This window comes from Colias philodice, chromosome 16 (genome assembly GCF_061535455.1).
Source record: "Colias philodice isolate Cphi_HAF_F1 chromosome 16, ilColPhil1 Martin Lab GWU primary, whole genome shotgun sequence".
In the NCBI taxonomy this organism is placed as follows: Eukaryota; Metazoa; Arthropoda; class Insecta; order Lepidoptera; family Pieridae; genus Colias; species Colias philodice.
In genome coordinates this window covers 6,011,012-6,032,365 of record NC_143101.1, presented here as the reverse complement: position 1 = coordinate 6,032,365, position 21,354 = coordinate 6,011,012, and the positions used below count along the sequence as shown (strand labels likewise).

Here is a 21,354-nt window from a genome sequence, read left to right as displayed (position 1 = left end):
CATTACTACAAATATCGGTATCGGTATCGTATCGGCAAAATCATGTATCGTTACATCCCTAATTTAAATAATTAAAGTAATTGCAATATTTAGTATATAGGTAATAATTAAGATCGTAATTGTTTTAGGACTGATATATATAAACGCAAAATATTACTTTAAGTGAATCTTTTGCATACTACGTCGATTCATAAACAATTGGTAAGATATAAATCGATATTTTTAATACATTAAAATTCAATATTTGAAATACCTAATTTATCTACAGCTTACGTCAATCTCATACATTCGTAGTCTATTCTATTGAACGCTACGCTAACAGAAAACCACTTGACTAGGGGACAGGCCATAATCCACCACGCTGGCCAAGTGCGGGTTGGCGGATGACACATATCGTCGAACTTTTGATTCTTCGACATGTCAGTTTCCTCACGATGTTTTCCTTCACCGTTCGAGCAGTGGTGATTTACAACATGCGCAGATAAATTGAAAAATCAATTTATTTCCTGCGCGCTCGCCCGGTCTCGAACCCCGGACTTATCGATTCGAAGTCCGAGGTCTCACCACTGAGCCACCACTGCTCTTTTAAAACAACAATATTTTTTATACTAGGTACATATTAGTTTTAAATTTTTATTATATTGGGTTTGATTTCAAGGAAAAGCGTCAAAATGAAGTTCCTCATAATGATAGCCATTTTGGTTGTCTACGTAACTACAGAAGAAGTGTACTACCATACAGCTGATGATCAGATTGAGGTGGATAAAGTGGTGAACAACCCAGTGGAGCTGCAGGCCTTCATCGACTGCTTCCTTGATAGAAACCCATGTACTACAGTCTCTCAAAGCTATAAAGGTTCGTATATATATTATATCAGTATATACTATCATTTTATTACGACTGACCGGTTGGCTTGGTTGGTAGTGACCCTTTTTTTTTATAGTGGAGAGCTCTCGGGGGAAGAGCCCTGGGTTATGTCGGACTCACCCTGCTGAGTGCAGGGTCCTACCGACTAAACTCCACTCTGTTCCGTTGGTAGTGACCCTGCCTTCCAGGCCAGAGGTCGTGGGTTCGATTCCCACCCGGGGCAAATATTTGTGTGATGAACATAGATGTTTGCTCTATGTCTAGGTGTTAATTATCTATAGGTATAAGTATTTATTTAAAATTAAATAATATGTATGTTTATCAGCCATCTGGTTTCCATAACACAAGCGAAAACTTTAGTATGGGATCAGATCGTGCCGTGTGTGAAAATTGTCCTGAAATATTTATTTAAGTATTTATTTTATTATTTTAAAGTGAATTATTGCGATACCGCAGCAAATAGGGTATTAATTAAATAAAATAACATATTAACAGTAAAACATGCATTTTAAATATTATCTATTTATTTTTTATCTGTATTCACTAACACTATTTAATTACCAACAGATAATCTCGAAGATGCGGTTAAAACAGCCTGTTTAAAATGTACAACAGTACAGAAGAAAAATTTTATGAAATTTATTGTAGGAGTTCAAAAAACGGTGCCTCAAGAAATGGAAGCATTTAAAAACAAATACGACCCAAAAGGAATTTACTTCAGTCCGCTTTTGAAAGCATTATCTGAAGTTCAATAACTGTAAAAAAACAATGGTTTGTTCAATAAAATATAAAAATATAAAGGTATTTTTCCTTTAATATTGTATTAATCTTAGGCATTAATTAATATATTTTGTTTTATATGTTATAAAAACTATGTTTCTAAACATGAGAATGGCTGTAATATTTTAAACAGGAGATTAATTTTACACAACTGGAGCTGCATAATATTATATCCATCACAAACATGAGCATCCATGAACGTAACGTTTTGTATATGTATTAAATTATTGAATCAAATCTGAAGTTTTACCAGTATAATATCATGAAATTTATCAATATGAGTTGGTAATTGTATCATCACTACATAGAATAAAAGTCGCTTTCTCTGTCCCTATGTATGCTTAAATCTTTAAAACTATGCAACGGATTTTGATGCTTTTTTTAACAGAACGAGTGATTCAAGAGAAAGGTTTTAGTATATAATTTGTTAGGTTTTGGACAAAGCGGGCGAAGCCGCGGGCGGTAAGCTAGTGGATTTATAAAAAAAGGCGAACTTTTAGGAGCTTTTAGAAATACCTAATATTTTTTTACTGGAGCTGTAAAATTTTAGGTATGACTCGAAAGTCTTAGGATTTACTGTATTTTTTGGGCTATTCTATTCCTGCTTAATAAGACTCTACATAGTCATATTGGTCGTAATAGAACATATTTCTAAATAGTTACTAATACTGTAGACTTTAGACTGTAGAAATATTTTTTGAATGGAAAAATAGTGATAATCCATATCAATCAATTTATTAAACGAAGGAATCAAAAATATAATTATCTTAAGTGACAATTTTATAACAATAGTCATTAGAATCCACTTTGATTGAATAACACATTACCAATAACGATATAGAGAAGTATTTAAAGGCTATGGCTTATCCGAAATCCGTATAGTTTCAATACGGGCTAACATTTGGTAAGTTAACAAAAATTTTCTATTTAATCTTATTGTTTTAAAATAAATATTTACTATTAAAACTTTATAATGTAATTTTTATAATTCCTAAGTAAGGCAGTTCTATAACAACAGATATTAATTATTTTGGAACAACTGATTGACACACATTTCCACTTACAGAAACTTAAAAATGAAAGTCCTAATCGTTCTTTCGGCTACGGTCGCATTGAGCATGGGTATTGCCTTCTACAAAACTGGCAATGATCATTTGAACATTGATAAGTTGATGAAGGACCCGGCTATTGTTAAGGGCTACATGGACTGCTATTTGAGTCGCGCTCCCTGCTCCCCTCTCGCACAGAGCTACAAAAGTAAGTAGACCGTCTATATTTATAAAGATGTAGAGTTCGTGTCAACACTTGTAACTCAAGAGCCGAATTTGTTGGTAGATCGTATGATATTTCTTGTCTGTTACCATTTATTTAACTCATTTCTTCCAATACCGGAAGACGGAAAAAGTCAATCAACATTGAAAAATATTTTATTATTATTTGTTGATACGTGTAGTGAAAGAAACCTTATGAAAGAAAGCTAAGTAACTAATTGATTACGCTTGTAATACTTATAATAATTATGAATTTTACAGATATCTTAGCAGATTCTTTGAGGACGTCATGCAAGAGATGCAGCAGCCTCCAAAAACATCTCTGGAGCAGATTCCTGTGGAACCTAAGAACTAGATACCCTAAGTATTATAGTTTGTTCCAGAAGAAATACGATCCCAGCAACCACTACATACCTGCTCTTCAAAAGATTGTTGGCTCTTACTAAACATTGTAAGCATGAACAATTTTGAACTTAATAAATTTTTATTAAAAATAAATTTACTTTTTTAATTTCTACAACCATAATCATCCATAGATTATAATATACGTCCGCCCCGGCTTCGCCCGTGGTACCTACATGTTAAAAGTTAAAACTATCCTATCTCTCAAGTTGGATCGAACTGCACATGGTGTGCGAATTTTGTTATAATCGGTTAAGTGGTTTAGGAGTCCATTGAGGACAAACATTGTGACACGAGATTTATATATATTAAGATATTATAATTATGGTTACTTTTCGTGTGAATATTATAATATGACAAAGCTTGGCTATTCATTTAAGGATCATTTCATTCCAGTAAATTTATAATGTGATAATATGAATGGGATAATTTAATGAAAAATGTCCCTTTGATTAATGTTAATTGTAGTTTGCTGCAGGGTAAAAGTACGTAATAAAAGCCTCTAGTTAAGTTAATTTAATGCAGGCAATTGATCTTTCATTTTTTAATTTCACCTGTTTAAAGACATTAAGGAATTAATTCATGGACTCTCTTTTAATTTCGATAGATAGAGTCTTTGATTCATATTTAATCCATTTCGTAATGATTTTATAGGGTGATCCAAACGTGTGTTTAAATATAATGGTTATATTTTTTTTCTATCTTGAATTAATTACTTGTCGATATAAATATAAAAATGAATTAATATTTACTCCCTCGCAAAGTTATTAAAGTTATTTGATTTATGAATATTATCTGATACTATCGATATAAATATAGAAATAATATTTTATTGCTGAATGACAGTGGAAATTTTTCAATAAAATGAAAATTTTCCGTCTATTGCCTTTTTATGTGTACCATCTAGTATATTTAAAATTAAAAATCTTTAATGGTAGTAAGTAGTAGTAGGTACATCAATCACAGATATAATTTTGAACCGAAAATGAAACATACTGTATATTTGCACTTTGCACAGTTTTCTTTATTATTGAAAAACTACACAAAGTACTCGGTAGTCTGAGTACTTTAACTGCACTTGGAGGATACCGCGATATACGCGATACGCGAACGCAATCATGGATGGTTCGGATTCGATCAGCTTTGAAATGGAAAATTCTTTTTATAACAACTGCACACGTATAATATTTTCTTTATTATATTATGTTATAATATTTAAATTTGATACATTCAAAAGTTAATTTAATATCTACTGGTTTTTGAATGCACGTATAGATTTATGTAAGTATTGCAGTTGTTTATGTTAAGGTGATGCTTCAGTATTTTCTTAAATACCTTTCAGGAGATGAGAGAAAGTATACAAGCTTTAAAGAAACTTATAAATATACAGCTTTTGCAATGGCGGCATCTCTTTCGTATCCGAATCCTAAGTATTTTAAAAGACGCATCTTTATCTTTTGTGAGTCTCTTTGCAATATCTTCCTTATTACATTTTTTAAGAGTTAATGTTATAATGATTTGTTTGTATTTTAGGTTTAGTTATTTTATCGGTTTTACCTATATGTGCGCTTGCATTTTACGATACATATCGATATTGTATTGACTTCGATATTAATAATATTATTCAACAAACCAATTTGATCGGACCGTTTCTTGCTATATATTTTAAGGTAATCCGTAATGATATCTATTTTACTAATTAAAAAGCTTTAAATGTGAATTTTTATTAATTATTAACTAAATTTTCAGGTAATATGTCAAAACTATAAAGAAGAATTGGCTCTACAAATAATAAACGAAATAGACCGAGATTATGCTTTATATAACAATTTGCCTGCGTCTTATCAACAGATAATTGATTTGAGCATTAGAAATAGTTTAGTATACAGTGAACGAGGCTGGGTAATAACAGTTTTATCTGTTGTATTAATTTTTCCTATAATGGCTGGGATAAAAACTACATACAGTTATTTATTCACATCTGAGCCCCAAAGGTTTATGATACATGATATTCGGACTCCATATGGAAGTTCTGAAGATAGATTCAAAAGTCCATATTACGAAATAATGTTCGCCTATATGTTATACGCTGCTTCAACGTATGTATTCAGCTTTATTGGCTATGATGGTTTCTTTGGGTTGTCCGTTAATCACGCATGTTTGAAAATGAAAATTTACTGCAAAATGTTTGAAGATGCTCATATGTCGAAAGATAATATTTACGGAAATATAAGGCAAGTTATTGCCGAACAGAATAGACTTTTCAGGTTGGTAGCGTCTTCATAAATTAAATAAATTTCATAGTTACCTTATAAAAATAAAATTTTAATAAATTGTGTATCTGAATATTTGTTTTAGATTGGTGAATTTGATACAGGACACGTTTAATATTTGGTTGGGATTGATTCTGATTGCTACTATGATACAACTTTGCAATTGCATGTACACTCTCACTACTGTAACTAAACATTTGATCATTATTATTTCAAGCAGTGAATAGCTATGCAAAAATCTAAACGTTCTTGAATGTTTTAGGGTGGTGGCTTTGATTTGAAATATATAATATTTGTAATAGGATCGGTCATTCACATATTTTTACCATGCCTTTATTCAGCCAAATTGAAGGAAACGGTAATACAAATTTATTCATCCATAATAATTGTTGGACATTGATATTATTAACTGTAGTTAATATGTATATTTAGCTAATTATGTTTCACTTATTCTTTGATTGCAATTGTATTTATTTTACGTTCAATTGTTATAATGGAACAGCACTTTATACTTTATATACTTTAAACTACTATTAGTTAGAAAATAAAATAACATATGTACATATTAATTAAAATTTCATGAATTGATTTGTAGTCTTTAGAAACCGCGACATTAATATATTGTGCTGGCTGGGATGATATATACGAAACAAAAATACGCAAAGTAGTGCAGATTATGATCGCCAGATCACAGGTATTTTCGGTTACGTTATCAATAGATTCATTGCATTAAAAAGCTGTAGGTATGTACTCAACTTTTTTAATTGTATGAAACAGTCACTGCGGGTTTTTCATATATTTAAAACCTTAATGCTTAGCTTATTAAACAGAAAAAGTGCACTGGATTTACAAAACTACAATTTTACAAACAAAAATTAAAGTATTTATCATATCAAAAGTTAAGTAACTATGAATAGTTAAGCACGTAGACCGAAAAATTTTCGCTTATTTGATAAGATAAATAATTTTATATTTTTACACTGCTTTGTTGTAACTATGCTATAATGATTTTCAGAGACCATTGGAGATCGTAGCCTTCAATATAAAGATATTTGATATGGATCTATTTGTTTCAGTAAGTAGTAATACGAATTTATAAATGAATTTACGTTTATTATTTTACACGTTCAGTAATATTTGTGAACATTTTTATTAAGTTTTATAAATACGAACCACATCCGTGCGTATGAAGCCTATGCTATTGATTATAATGATGAGTCATTATATTTATATGCAATTTAATAACACTTTCTTTGTTTTTCAGATTTTACAAACATCGTACTCTGTTTACACATTGCTGCGGTCATAATTTTTTCATATCTAACGATAAACTGATTCTTTAAATTTTGTCCATGATGTAGTATGTAGTGCGAAAGGCTTTGATTTTGATTAATAAATACGTTATGAAATACTTCAAATAAATAGTTTTCACTTCGTATACTTTCCTACAAAAGCATTTTAAAGTAAAACTACGTAATTTTTCTTCAATTGTTAAATTAACAACTTATCAACTATAAAAGTAAATAATCCCCATTAGATCATAACAGTGTTTTATATCCATAATTTTAATAACAACAACAGAATTATATAAGTGAGAAATTTTGATAAAAATATTAGCATTAACATATTATTGTTTTATGATGGTGTTAAATCAGACTTTGGTCAAAATTATTATATTATTATTGCTCGCTATAATAATTTATACGAAAAAATTTTACAACAAAATCGAACCAAAACAATTAAATCTTATACAAAAAAAATAACTATAAAAATATATTAAGTATGGTAGAATTTATATTTTTCTTACTTACAACCATTTTAAATGAAATGGAACCGTAATGTAGCAGTAGGTAGTATACGGAGGGTACGAAGTACGAACATCAATTGAGAAGGGCTCTACCGATTTTAGCATTACATAATATGACTACATAATTATTCAATGGAAATAATAAATAAAATAAAAATATAAAATAAAACTATATAAGGGTATAACCGCGAAAAATTGTACATGGATTGTTTTTTCAATGTTCCCATTTTATTTCTCATATGGCATCAACGTTTTTTGAATAGATATGTAATAAAAGGTATGCTTGTGTTCTTTTAGATTATTTCATAAAACTCAATCTATCTCTTGCAGAAATATTTTATTTTATATTTTTTTTACTGGCTCCACTTTTATGTCCATATAAAAAATATTTGTCCACCTAACACCCTTGTGACAAAAACTGATAACCCCTACGAAATGGTATGACTGACTAGCATTTTTATGAAAAATTTAAGTTATTCGGTTCTTATTCAACATGTACATAAAAATCTTTTAATGCACAAGGCCTTAATCGATTTTTTATTATTATTTTAAAAACTGTCCACTTTTTTTATACGTGTGTAACGTCACGTATGTAACGTCTCTAACTGCCATACTATAAGAATTATCAGAATCCTTCTCTTATTTTCTTGAGTGGCAACACTATTTGGCATGCTGGCAACATTTAAAAAACAAAAGCAGCCATTTTTTCTTTGAGAGAAATGGTGTTTTGTGTTGATGTGAGATTTGTCGCTCGAAAAAAGGGTATTTAAAGTGTTTGATTGCGAGGTAAGTATATATATTCTGTCTTATTATTATAAATCTTTACGTAGGTTTACTATAAAACTAAAGAATCAGACTACTTCGTGGTTCTTAGCATTCACAATCTAGTAGTAATTTTAATTTAAGGTTATGTCGCCCGCATTTTTTGTCATGATTGTAACGATGTGTAACGAAATGTGTTACGTTACAGTCATGACATATTGTTAGGCTTAGAACACATAGGTCTATTAAAAAATTGCGCGAAAAAAGGACGATAATATTTTCAAATCTAAACGGCTGATCGCATTTTGATGTGCAAGATATCATTGGATTGATCTTTATCTATAGTTTTCCATTAGCTTAATATGTTTTACCTGATTGTACAAAAAAAGGAATAAAATAAAATAATTAATAAAAACAATAAAAAACTGACACTGCAAATTCATAACACGCAGTCGGAGGCTATATAAGATGTAAAGAATGGGTAGAGGCCAGTAATATTTTGTAGCCGTGTAGCCTCCGACTGCGTGTTATGAATTTGCAGTGTCAGTCGGGTTTTTTTTAATTTTTTTTTATTAATAATTTTTTCAAATGAGAAAATCAAATTACAGATGGCGTTGACGAATGCCGAAAAGCAAAAAAAAATATCGAGAGAAGTTACAAGTTCAAAATCCCGAGAAATATAAATAACTGTAAACGAAAAATGCAGAAAGGAATAAAAAGCGGAAAAAATATCAATTTTTTTCAATACAATTTTGATTTATGCATCTTTTTGTTTTAATTCATTATTTTATGATATGAATTGGTTTTACCTACCTATATCTCCATATTTCCTGTCGTGTGAGTGTCGACGTTAATTTTTTAATGCTAGGAAGAAAAGATAACTGTTATATGTACTAAGCTTTATAATGGTCATGTAAGTAACATTCAGTCATGTATGTAACGTTTGTTATGATGTCATGAATGTAACGGGACAATTTTTCGCGGTCATACCCATAAAGCTATTCTCTCTATAAAACTGACAGAAATACGAACCCGGATCCTATTCCTATATAGACGAGTTAAAATTAGCATACATCTGCAATTTTTGCTGCCTTACACATTTAAGCATATAGACTTTACATTGTGGTAGGTTATGCACCATTATTTATGTATGTATATCCTTCTAATTAAATAGTTGCCCATATAATATTTTGAGTCAAAATTATTTTTCAGTATTGTCAGTTTTCTCAATAGGTTCAATATATCCGTTTTTTGTGAAATATTACACATAGGTTATTAATAAAGTTACGTTATTTTTGAGGTAAGTATTTTGCAAACATATTTATCTTGTTAATTTGTATTCATAACTCAAAGAGATTGTAACAGAACCTACGTATTAAATATAATATATTAGAAATAATATATATATTCATGAAAATGAATAAAATTCTGTAACAAATTATCGCTCTAATAAGAATTTAATAAATAATTCTATACAAGCAGCACTGTCGGATAATAATTAATTATTGAATCATCAAATTCTCTTATACCAGGGAAGATACAACAAGAACAATAAAATTTCTCCGCGTAATTGAATCCTGTATAACATTTTTATTGATTCAATTTAAAATCTATATTTTTTTTTTTGTTATTCGGACATTATAGAGACATCACGTTTTGTTTTTTCTATAAAATGCTGTTGCGGTAAATTTTAATTGTTAATAGGCTATGTCCCTAAGATTTCGTTTCATTAATAATTTTAGGGCCGATTATTCAATGCTTGGATAAAACTTATTCGTCGAATAATATATAAAACTAGTACCATTTTAAAAACGTATTCTAAATACCCCAGTTTACGTGAAATTTTAATATTATCGTGTAATACTTTATTGGACGGATAAGTTTTATACAAGCATTGAAAAATCGGCCCTTAATTGTGTATTATTATGGCCTAGTATAATAACATAATATGTAATTAGAACTCTGTTGATTATAAATTAAGATTGAAACAGACATCTGATACAACTTATAAAATGTGTGGAATCAATATTTTCGTTTTTAATCTAAAAATCTAAAATTGCGATAGAATTTTCCACTAATATAACTGTATCTAATAGGTATATAGTATACACCTATTTCCTATAGAGATACTAACTAGTTACCATACGAATTATTGCACTTATCTTTACAGTTTATTACATAATATAACGTCGTATGTGTCGTGTAATAAAATAAATTACACAGGTTTTAAACAAAAGTTTTTTGTTGAACTTAAATATTAGCTTTTTTATATAAATAGTATTGCATTATTTTAATATTATAATATATCATCCTGAGAGCAATTAATCATCTAACATCCATTTTCATGCTTTTTGGTTTGTTGGGTCTCCAGTTTGGATCAAGTTACGAAATATATACTTTACGTGATATCTATGTAAGTGTGAAGAATTGGTAATTGTAAAAATTATTAATTTCATATTTTGTGTTCCGTAGGTAATTTCTACCATTTTAAATCATTGAGCAGGTACGGCTTGACCATTTTGATGATGTTTATTTTTTAATCAGAGTTTTATGATGCTATTTAACAATCATAATGTGATAGGATCCATCCAATTTATAGCTAGTAATTGGTACTAAACGTTTGCATAGGAATTACTTTTAATTTTCTCGAGTTTATTAGATATGTGTGTGTCTACTCAAATGTAATATATAAAAAGGATCGCGAATATATCCCGATATCCAGTGTTTATACTTGTGTTGACATAGACGTAAGTAATTTACCATTGATAAAAAATAACTGTTTCGATTGAAATAAAATTGAACGAATTGAAATTATTGACTAGTTTACGTATATAACAAGCTTTCCGTCAGCCGCTTCGCACGCGTAGTCAAAGAAAAACCCGCGTAGTTCTCGTTCCCGTGAAATTTTCGGGATAAAACCTATCCTATGTCCTTCCTCAGATTTCAAGCTATCTCTGTATTAAATTTGTATAAAAAATGGATAAAAGTAGTTTATTTATTTATTTATTTAGTTTAGCCCGGACATATTATTTTATAGAAACACGAATGTACTTTTTTGGCTAATTTATTCCTCAGTTTTTATTTTATTGTTTTCATTTTTTTAGTAAAAAATGAAGACCGTTACACTTCTGTGTGCTCTTTTTGGCGCTTCGATGGCCCAGAAAATTGAATACTATAGAACAGCAAATGACTATTTGGACATGAACGCCGTGGTTGAAGATCCGAAGAAACTACAGGAATTCGTCGACTGCTTCTTGGAAAGACAACTTTGTGATGAGGTGCCGGCTAGCTATTTGGGTACGTCATTTTGAATACAATGTATTATTCTCTGAAATTAAAATTTTCTAGATTAAAATGTTACCAGTAAATTGAAGGAAAGTTTAACTCATGAAATACTATTTTGTATTCTTATTGTGAATTCGCCTAAAAGTACTAAGGCTTACCTAAAGTTATTAATCGAGTGATAAATAGTATTGTATTCTAAGATGTTCAAAAAATATGTGTACTTATGTGTTTCCATGTTTAGAAATAATATCTGTAAAAATAATACCTCATTAAAATGATATCGTCTTTCCTCCAGCCATAATTCCCGATTCTATAGAAACGGCGTGCGTAAAATGTAACCCAGCTCAAAAACATTTGGCCAACACCTTCTTGACTGGCTTACGCAAGAAAATGCCCACGGAATATGATAACTTCGTCAAGAAGTTTGATCCTGAAGGAAAATACATGGACACCTTTTTGGAAATTGTTAAAGGATATTAAAAGACTTGGAATGATTGATTTACAGCAACTATAGACTCTAGAGATAAATATTTATCTAATAAAAATATTAAACAATATACTGGTGTTTGATTAAATAAAATTCTAAATATAATTATGTGTAATCCGATCTTAAAATTAGTTCCGAGTAAATTAGTTAAATTAGCGGAAATAAATCTTGTGGTTTGGAAATCGCTACACTTTTTCCTTGACATGTCTAGATGATCATATCAAAAGTCCTTAAAAGGGTGGGGGGTGAGCTAATCAGCAAGCTGATCAATAGCTGCACGATACATCGTCAAAAAATCCACACAAGGAAGGAAGGAAAAGGAATTTGAATTATATTTTAATATAATACCTTCACTTGTACACATATTTGTTTCACCTTAACCTTTAAAGGCTTTACATGTCAATTATTCTCTACTTAATCTAGCAATTTTTATTGTATGCACTCTGCAACTGAAATATTATTAAAATTCAATTGATTAATAGACATTTTGTTAGATCCTGCTTTGATAAAAAGTCATATTTTGCTAGTAAGCATTAGGTACTTGAAAATGAAGTTGAATGATGATGTTGAATTTTTTGATTCACAGTTTTTATAAGACTTTTTATTAATTATAACTTGATGGGATCGATTGGATTAATAGATGTTTGTATAGGAATCATTTAGAATATTCCTGAGTATGTGTGTGTGTCTGAATATAAAAAGGATCGTGTATATTTCTCGATATCTAGTGCTTATACTGGTTTTGTCCAAGAACTAAGTAAGTAGCCTTTGAGCACATAATTAACACCTTGATCACTTGGGGAGTACTTAATAATAAATTTCAATTTTTTTTCCTAATGTGCCGCAAAATATAGCATACTCATAGTATTAGGTGGTATTAGCGATATTTCTAATGCAATATTTTCTTTAATATCTAATTTTAATTTCATATCAAAAACCATATTAAATTATTGCAACAAAAATGTAATAGTCGGAAAATTAATCTAAGTTGTTTGAATTTCTAGTTTTTATATTTGACGTTGTGGTGGTGTAGGGATTGTATACTAATGTTTTCTGTACTAAAGTTTGTTTTTCCTATTATCGAAATCATCAGCCCATATACGCTCCCACTGCAGGGACACGGGCCTGCTATGAGGGTTCAGACCATTTCCTACACTTACTCAGATTAAACATACCTAATAAGATGATGTTTAATCATTAGCCTCAAAATGAAGTTGATAATAAAGAATGTCCAAACATTTGGCTTTTAGGTAAAAATGAAGACCTTTGTACTTGTGTGTGCTCTTATCGCCGCTACAGCTACGGCCGAAGAAGATAAGTACAAAAGAGTCACCGACCAGATCAACATGGAGGCCGTGGTCGATGATCCGAAGAAAATGCAGGAAGTCATGGACTGTTTGTTAGATGTACAACCTTGTTCGAAGCTGCATGCTGACTTTTTAGGTAAGTATCTACTTATATACTATATACTTACTTATATACTATTACATATTATGATATCACTGTATAAATAGTACCCATTTATACAGTGATATACAGGGCTACTCGTAAAACACCAGCAAATTCGCAGGACAAGATAGCTATAACATGATAGGTAACGACATTAATTGTTCCGCAGGGACGTTGGGAAGTTTTTACTTTTTATGTGATTTTTTTTATTTTTTCTATTACTTAATTATGCAAATAGATTTTCTTCAGCAGTAGGTACAACGGAAAGTACAAAAAAGCGATCGAATGAATTTATGAATATAATCATTATTGTATAATCACTATGGTTTTTTATTTTATTTCAGCTTTAGTTCCGGAAGTTATTAAAACAGCATGCGCAAAATGTGATTCGACTCAAAAACATTCGGCAAACATTTTCCTGAATGCATTGCGTACCAAGATGCCCAAAGAATATGATAGCTTCGCCAAGAAATTTGATCCTGAAGGAAAATACTTGGACACCCTTTTGGAAAATGTTAAAGGTCATTGACGGATGTGATATGATTGATTTGTATAAACTGTTTCAAATTCAACCAGCTACTATGTTTTATCTAATAAAAAATAATCCATAAAATATTAGCCTTTTTATTCCGCCTTGTTCGGATAAACCTATGTAAGTGCCTGTAAATTTAAGTGACACGTATGAAGAAGGCTTTGTAACCATTCAGAATAAGATCGTTGATTTTTAAATAGATTTTCTATAACTCTATAACTCGAATTAAACTGTAGGCACATATATGTATTTTATTTTCTATATTTCCCATTATTCTATCGGGATGTGATATAACTCTGTTGAAGTCAACGAAGAAAACCGTTGACTTGAAAAGAGTGAGACATTTTCTAAAGTAAAATCAAATATGTAATACCTAATTTCATAAGGTATGAATTAGTTAACCATAATGGACTTAAATATTAGTATCGTCACATTAATAATTGCTTTTAATTCGTTTCTAATTTACCTAATTAACATTGCATAATATATAATTATAATTAAGTGTTTGTCATCCAATATAAGGAGGAACGTGTTTGTTTGTTAGACACTATACACGGTTATAGTTAACAGGTGAGTTACTTATATATTTTTTAATAGTACATACTCCCAACAGTATTTTATGAATGTTTCTTTAATTTATCTTTTGTTCTTTATTCACATTAATTTAATTAACGAGTAAAATACAACAGATTCCTTAGCCTTCAAGCAATAAAAAGAAAATATTATTGCCTATAATACTAACCGAAACCAGGAATTGGTCGGAATTTAACTAATCATAACATACGGGAATATATTAACTGCGGTTATTGTATCCTTATAATTTCCTTCAGGGAATCATATCTTAATTTACTATTTTTGCAGACATATCAAAATGAAATCCCTGCTTGTCCTATGTGTTTTGGTGGGCGTTTCATTTGCCGTGGACACTTCATTCTACACAACAGCTGACGACGATCTGGATATGGTAAGCTTGATGAAGGATCATAAACGAGCTGAGGCGTATCTCGATTGCTTCCTGGGAAAGAAGCCGTGTGACGCGATTGCAGCTAGCTATTTGCGTAAGTATTTTCTTGAATTCGTGAAAAGAAACAATACAACTTTAAGAGCCTACTTACTACTACAAAGAAACAATACATTCTAATATTCATGATGATTGCTTCAATGATTACAGAGTTAAATTGATTTTTTTATACAATGCTTTGTAGCCTTCTGTTTCGACATTTATTCATTATTGATAAACAAGATACTTATGTTTACTAGCGGCTGAAGATCGCCTATTTTTCTTTATTATCTTATTAATACAAATAAAACAATTTTACATGTATTTTACAGTAATCATACCAGATTCGATCCGTACAAGTTGCAAGAGATGTAATCCAAAGCAAAAGCATTTGGCCAATACGTTCCTTAGCGGTCTTCGCGTATTGATGCCTGCTCAATATGAAGAATTTGTCAAGAAGTTCGATCCTAAGGGCATATACATGGATAAATTATTGGCGCAAATTAAGGGATATTAGTTTTGCATTAGTGCTTTATTTTGTTTTGTTTTAATAAACGAATCTGTTGAAAAGTAATGTAGTTTTAATTGTTTTAATAACTAACCTTTTTGGAAAAGTAACTAAGCATATTCTTCGCAGATTCTCTAGTCTAAATACACATTAAAATTGCTTTCTAGAAATCATTTTTTTACGACCAAACATGCTTCCTTATTATCGTTTTGTTCCACTCTTAGTAAATTTTAACTACGCAGATACAAAAATCAAATAGCTATTTGTTACTTTATCCAAGAGTTATCACATAAAAACTCTTAGAACCTGGTTAAATCCATTAGCAAATATGTAGAACAACAAATTTGATGATACCGTACATTTATTATTAGTACATTTTTGAAACAGAGTCTGTCAGTTAAAGTATTTCAATTTTATGATAGACTAGCAAACCCGGCGAACTCCGTTTCGCCACCAGAGACACTTTTTCTTTGCTATAAACCTCACGGAGCCCGAGACCTTTCAAACGAATGCAAAACCGTGTAAATCGGTTCGTGCGTTCTGGAGTTATAGCGTCAGGAAGGAAAACCCGACTTATTTTTATATACATATAGTAGATAATATCGGCGTATGAACGTAACGTATACTACCGTAGATTTGGGATAGGCCAGAATAAACGGACGGACTAATGTGTTTTATATATCGGATAATAATGCATATGAGAGTAGGGTACTCACACGTACATAATATTGTAATGAAAAGCTTTATTTTATAAATGGGATTGAATTTTAGTGATTTCATTCAATTAATATTTTTTTAAACATAGATATTATTGCTTGCCCAAGTTCAATGACATGTTATAAAGTTAAAGAAGCAATTTTTTATCATATCGTGGGACAATGCGCTTAAAATTTAAATGCATGTAAAGTACCTAGATAATTTATTTATATTTTTCTATACGTTATACCACAGACTAATAATAATATACTACGTATACAATGTTATACGTTGGTTAAGGTTATACGTTGTTATACGGATAATTAATTTATGTTTATTAAATAAATAATTATACAAAAAGATTCTACTACCCTTTTATAATTTGTTTAAAAGCTTTAAGCTTTAACTTTTTTATTATGTGCGAGAAAAACGACAAAACCTACATTTTCAAACCGTCAGTATTTCCCAGAAGTTAAAAATAGATGTGTCTGCAGATGAAGCGTGATTTTGTTAAAATTACAATCACGTTCACCATATATGCGAATAATGATTTTAAAAGTATCGAAAGAGAATCTTCAATAGGAATAATAAACCACGATTGAATATAGATTTTTAGATTACAGTAATGGTTTTAAGCTAAGTAGGGCCCAACTGTTTTAACATCTCAACCACCGAGCGGCCAGATCCGACCGCGACACAATAGATTTTCTATTGTGTCTGTGATTCCGGGGCGGGGGATTAATATATTTTTTAGTACTGCATGAATGTGGCCTCAATATAATTTGGGGCCCTATACTTTTAGTAAATACGTGTCTGTTTGATTTACATCAACCTTGTCTGTACCCTGGGAAATATATATATAAACACAGGTTTGCAAGCTCATGAAAACATTTATTTTGCATTTTTGATTTTGATCAGACTTACCTGAGTGGTAAGTAACTTTTATATTTTTATAGAGATTTTGATTAACGTATTTTGTTAAACTTTAAGTTTTCCTAGGGTTGTAACTACATATAAACTTTTTACGCGTCTGGGAACTAATCTAACAAAATATACCTAGATTAAAATATTGGTTGTTTGAAGAACGTTAGAAAAGTTCCTAATTCGACTATGTTTATTATTTGTGTTGGACATTGTACTTCTACATTATCTAGTGTCAATAAAGGGGTACCTACATTAGAGATTGATTGCTCCTGTTTCAGTCAGTGTATCTCTAGAGTTGCTATTGATAACTGCTTTCTTTTAGATAAACATGTTCAAGTACATCGTACTCTTTGCTTCGGTGGCTATGCTGGTCTCCAGTGAGACTTACAGCACTGAGAATGATGATATCGACATTGAAGGTCTGGTGAACGATGTGAACAATCTCAGAGAATTCATCAACTGTTTCAACGATAAGGTAGAGTGTAACGTGGCTGCTGCTGACTTTAAAAGTAAGTACATTTTTGTATTAGGCATGAAATGTATGGTCTAGTTTTAAGATCAATGTTGGCTATTAGGTGAAACGAACTCGGTACCTATTACGGCCAAGTTTCTTAGGTCAACCATTATTTTTACTATAATATTTTCAATGAGAATTTAAATCAGTTATTATTTAGCTAGAGTATTTTTACTAAACAATTTATTTGTATAAATCATTATTTTTTTCATGAAAATTAGTAACTATAACAAAACATTTTGTTGGAAATAAAAAGAGTTATTGCCATCAATAGGAATGTTTATGAATTTATATAAATGTAAAATGTACCATTGTCTACATTTTTTCCAAGCCAGGTAGTGAAAATCATACAAGTTGTAAGAATTCATAGAGTTAATGAATACGTTTAATTAGATGTATAGATACTGGTTACCTTAGATCATTAACTGGTTACCTAATAAAGTTTGTAAAAATATGTTTCATTATTTACATAGGAATATAGCCATAAAAAATATAATTACTTTGTCTTATTATCTAAATATTTTGAGATATCAGCATTTGTTTAAATATTTTAAGTATAATTGGCTCAAGTATCATATAGCTTGCATTGTTTACACACGTATAGGTCAGGGAAGGTTCAAACAAAAGATAACCTTGAAAATTATAAATAATTAACATTAAGGCGATGCTAACCCGATGTATCTATACTAATAATATTATAAAGAGGAAAGGTTTGTAATTATGTATGTATGTATGGGTTTCACGTATAAACTACTAGACCGATTTCAATGAAATTTAGCACACATATAGAGGGTAACTTAAATTAACACAAAGGCTACGTTTTATCCCGGAAATCCCACGGGAACCGGAGATACGCAGGTTTTTCTTTGAAAACGCGGGCGAAGCCGTGGGCGGAAAGCTAGTCTACCTATATAACGAATATTGTATAATATGATTACTTTTTTTATGCTATTTTATAAAACAATCTATCGTGGATTACCTAGCGAGACAAAATAATTATTTACGGGAAAAAAATTTCACACTATTACTTCTACTAATTTAATTACTTATTGTTATTAGATATTTAACTAAGTTAATGTGGTGGTGACAAATGACAATTGTACAGATTAATTTTGCTTGTAGGTATCTAGCATATTATTTGTTTTTCATTTCTAATGGCTAACTTAACATTATTATTAATTTAATCTCTCGATAATCTCGATCTCGTTCAATTAATAATATTATATTCGCAGAGACGCAGAAGTACGACGCCTTTTACTTTTAAAAATTGGTTTAGTATGGCAAAGTACATATTATTTGATATTACAACATTTGAATTCATGCATTATTTTTAGTAGGAGATTTGATTTATAATCTCGTAAATAGTATCTATGCATATACCTGCTTACTGTCTTCGTTCGTATGGAATTTAGAATGGTGCGATTTCTATTTATTTTCTCTTTTTTTGCTTTTATAAGTTGCATAGGTATCTATACAAGTAAATTAAGATCTATTATATGTATACCTTACAAAAATGCATCAAAATTGTTCTACCGCTTAAAAGTTTAAAATAAAACATTCAAAGTCTTCGTGTTTTATAATATAAGAAGAGAATATTCCTTTTATTCATAAGTAGGTACATAGTACCAACAATATTAACTTTTTCGAAAGCTTGGCGAATTGTATGTTGTTTTTATGGAAAAGTCTATTACAAATAATACTCAAAGAATAAAACATGAATCGTGAATTTAGTGCTACCAATATGTAATAAATTTAAACATTCCGAAAAAAAACATTATATTATCAGCTATATAGTTAAGCGCTCTACACTTAAAAAAAATATTTCTTAAACAAAGCAAGTTACGTAAATTAAATAAACAAAAGTAAATTATAAGTACGATATATTCTCTATTTTCAGAGGACCTCAGAGACGCATTCGAAACGTCATGTTCGAAATGTACTGAAGCCCAAAAGCACATCTTCAAGAGATTCCTTGAAGAGGGCAAAGTGAAACTGCCCGAGGAATTCGCATACTTCCTCCAGAAATACGACTCAGAGGGAAAATACATTCAGCCTTTGGAACAGGCTATTGCCAAGTTTTAGATCATTATACGATTTATAGATGATACAATAATATTATGACAACTGTTTTTCTTTGTTCTGAGAATTATTAGATTCACCCGTGAATTTTAATAAAGTGCGATAATATCATAGTTATGTTTTTTTAGCCATTCATACCTGTTCATACTACTTGTAGGATGTGTCCGCCGAGTGATGTACCTAGTTTTCGTAATTTTTTTAAATCTTCTCTACTTATTTTATTCTACCGCCATTTAGGTTAATTTTTCTGCATTATAAACAAAATGAGCCTAGATGTTGGGTTACCAGATACACAAAAAATTCATATACTTACAGTTAACATAGGTAGGTACTACACATGTGTGCTTACAATAAAAATATTTAATTTATGTATGGTTGTAAAATCAATATTTACTCGATTATTGGAAGAATCATGGCCAAAGATATGGTGATAATCTCTCTGGTAGCTTATTTGAAACAATTCCTATAATTTTAGCTGTTAGATAAACTAATTTAAATTCAGAAAGCTTGAAATCGGTTTCCAGTCGATCTTCTTGAAGCAATATACGTACTATAAATAATTGAGACAACTAGTGTAAATGTAACATTATAAATTTTGACGTGACAACGTCTTATAATCCGATAGAGCCGGCTGCACGCACGAAAAAACATGACTCATGCGGCGTTACCTCGCTCTGAGGCGTTCCATGTAAGGCTTGAAGTGCAAGCGAGAGCGCGAACGAGCGACAAAGAAGCACAATCGGACGTTGTCACGTTCAACTATCGTCAGTAAACCGACTTTACAGACAACCAATTTTTTTTAATATAGTACATAGTTAAGTATTCTACACGCAGTAGGGTAAATCCACTTGATAGAAATATTCGTGACTTTTTGAGCAAATTAAATAAGGTTTTTGCTTAAAGAATACAAATAAAGTACTTTTTTTTAAAAGATAAATATCAAAATGGATAATTTAAATTTATTATAAATTTATCCGTCCAATATCTTAAACTTATTTTTCAACATTTTTGGCACGAACACGAGAAAACCGAATTCTATGTATTTTACTTGGACTTTACCAATTTCACTTGATTAGAGTGAGAAAAGTAATATTTACCTTGTGAATCCTGATTAAAGTGCGATTGCAAAAATCCACAAATTCACACGCTCCTGTTTACTTTGTTTTCTTTACCGCAGGTTTTATCTTGATAACATTCAGCAATTTCTTTTCAGCCATTTGTGAGGGCAAATGGAAGTTTACCGTCAATAGGTACGTCTACTCGCAATGAAAAATTTAAATGAACCTGACATAATCTCAAACGAAAAATACATTTAAAAAAAATATCGCATTTGGCGCGTTCTTTTAAAATTCGAACGTGTTTATTCCTAATCAAATGATAGCCAATAGTCAGCGGCTTAATTTTGTTTACGGTTCATTTAAATGAAATAAATACTCGAAATATCTTACTTCATCACTACATAGTATAAAACAAAGTCGTTTTCCCTGTCCCTATTTCCCTATGTCCCTTTGTACGCTTAAATCTTTGAAACTACGGAACGGATTTTGATGCGGTTTTTTTTAATAGATAGAGTGATTCAAGAGGAAGGTTTATATGTATAATAATATCCATCAAATAGTGGAGAAGTACTGTTATTTTTGAGGTTTCTAATGTGATGTCGTAAAAAATTACATTTTTTCCGCTTACATTGCAAACGCAGGCTGAACCCTACTAGTTTT

The 21,354-nt window shown here is 30.4% G+C and overlaps 5 protein-coding genes across 5 annotated transcripts; all 5 read left to right on the top strand.

Moving 5' to 3' along the window:
- The first annotated feature begins 190 nt into the window (after positions 1 to 190).
- LOC149481703 (uncharacterized) lies at positions 191 to 12,004 on the top strand. The gene is made up of 8 exons (XM_089705304.1): positions 191 to 201; positions 659 to 855; positions 1,435 to 1,613; positions 5,070 to 5,222; positions 6,189 to 6,287; positions 6,609 to 6,668; positions 11,273 to 11,459; positions 11,743 to 12,004. The coding sequence occupies exons 2-8, from the start codon at positions 672 to 674 to the stop codon at positions 11,925 to 11,927; spliced, it is 1,047 nt and encodes a 348-aa protein (XP_089561430.1). The 5' UTR covers positions 191 to 201; positions 659 to 671; the 3' UTR covers positions 11,928 to 12,004.
- LOC149481704 (ejaculatory bulb-specific protein 3-like) lies at positions 2,529 to 3,416 on the top strand. Its single transcript, XM_089704654.1, has 3 exons — positions 2,529 to 2,551; positions 2,714 to 2,904; positions 3,180 to 3,416. The coding sequence occupies exons 2-3, from the start codon at positions 2,724 to 2,726 to the stop codon at positions 3,362 to 3,364; spliced, it is 366 nt and encodes a 121-aa protein (XP_089560780.1). The 5' UTR covers positions 2,529 to 2,551; positions 2,714 to 2,723; the 3' UTR covers positions 3,365 to 3,416.
- Positions 12,005 to 12,615: 611 nt separating the features above from the next.
- On the top strand, positions 12,616 to 13,998 carry LOC149481702 (putative odorant-binding protein A10). Its single transcript, XM_089704653.1, has 3 exons — positions 12,616 to 12,691; positions 13,185 to 13,377; positions 13,728 to 13,998. Exons 2-3 carry the CDS (start codon positions 13,191 to 13,193, stop codon positions 13,910 to 13,912), a joined length of 372 nt encoding a protein of 123 aa, XP_089560779.1. The 5' UTR covers positions 12,616 to 12,691; positions 13,185 to 13,190; the 3' UTR covers positions 13,913 to 13,998.
- Positions 13,999 to 14,779: 781 nt separating this feature from the next.
- On the top strand, positions 14,780 to 15,432 carry LOC149481701 (ejaculatory bulb-specific protein 3-like). The gene is made up of 2 exons (XM_089704655.1): positions 14,780 to 14,973; positions 15,248 to 15,432. The coding sequence occupies exons 1-2, from the start codon at positions 14,787 to 14,789 to the stop codon at positions 15,430 to 15,432; spliced, it is 372 nt and encodes a 123-aa protein (XP_089560781.1). The 5' UTR covers positions 14,780 to 14,786.
- Positions 15,433 to 16,973: 1,541 nt separating this feature from the next.
- On the top strand, positions 16,974 to 19,749 carry LOC149481700 (ejaculatory bulb-specific protein 3-like). Its single transcript, XM_089704612.1, has 3 exons — positions 16,974 to 17,050; positions 17,366 to 17,552; positions 19,455 to 19,749. Exons 2-3 carry the CDS (start codon positions 17,372 to 17,374, stop codon positions 19,637 to 19,639), a joined length of 366 nt encoding a protein of 121 aa, XP_089560738.1. The 5' UTR covers positions 16,974 to 17,050; positions 17,366 to 17,371; the 3' UTR covers positions 19,640 to 19,749.
- Positions 19,750 to 21,354: the final 1,605 nt, after the last annotated feature.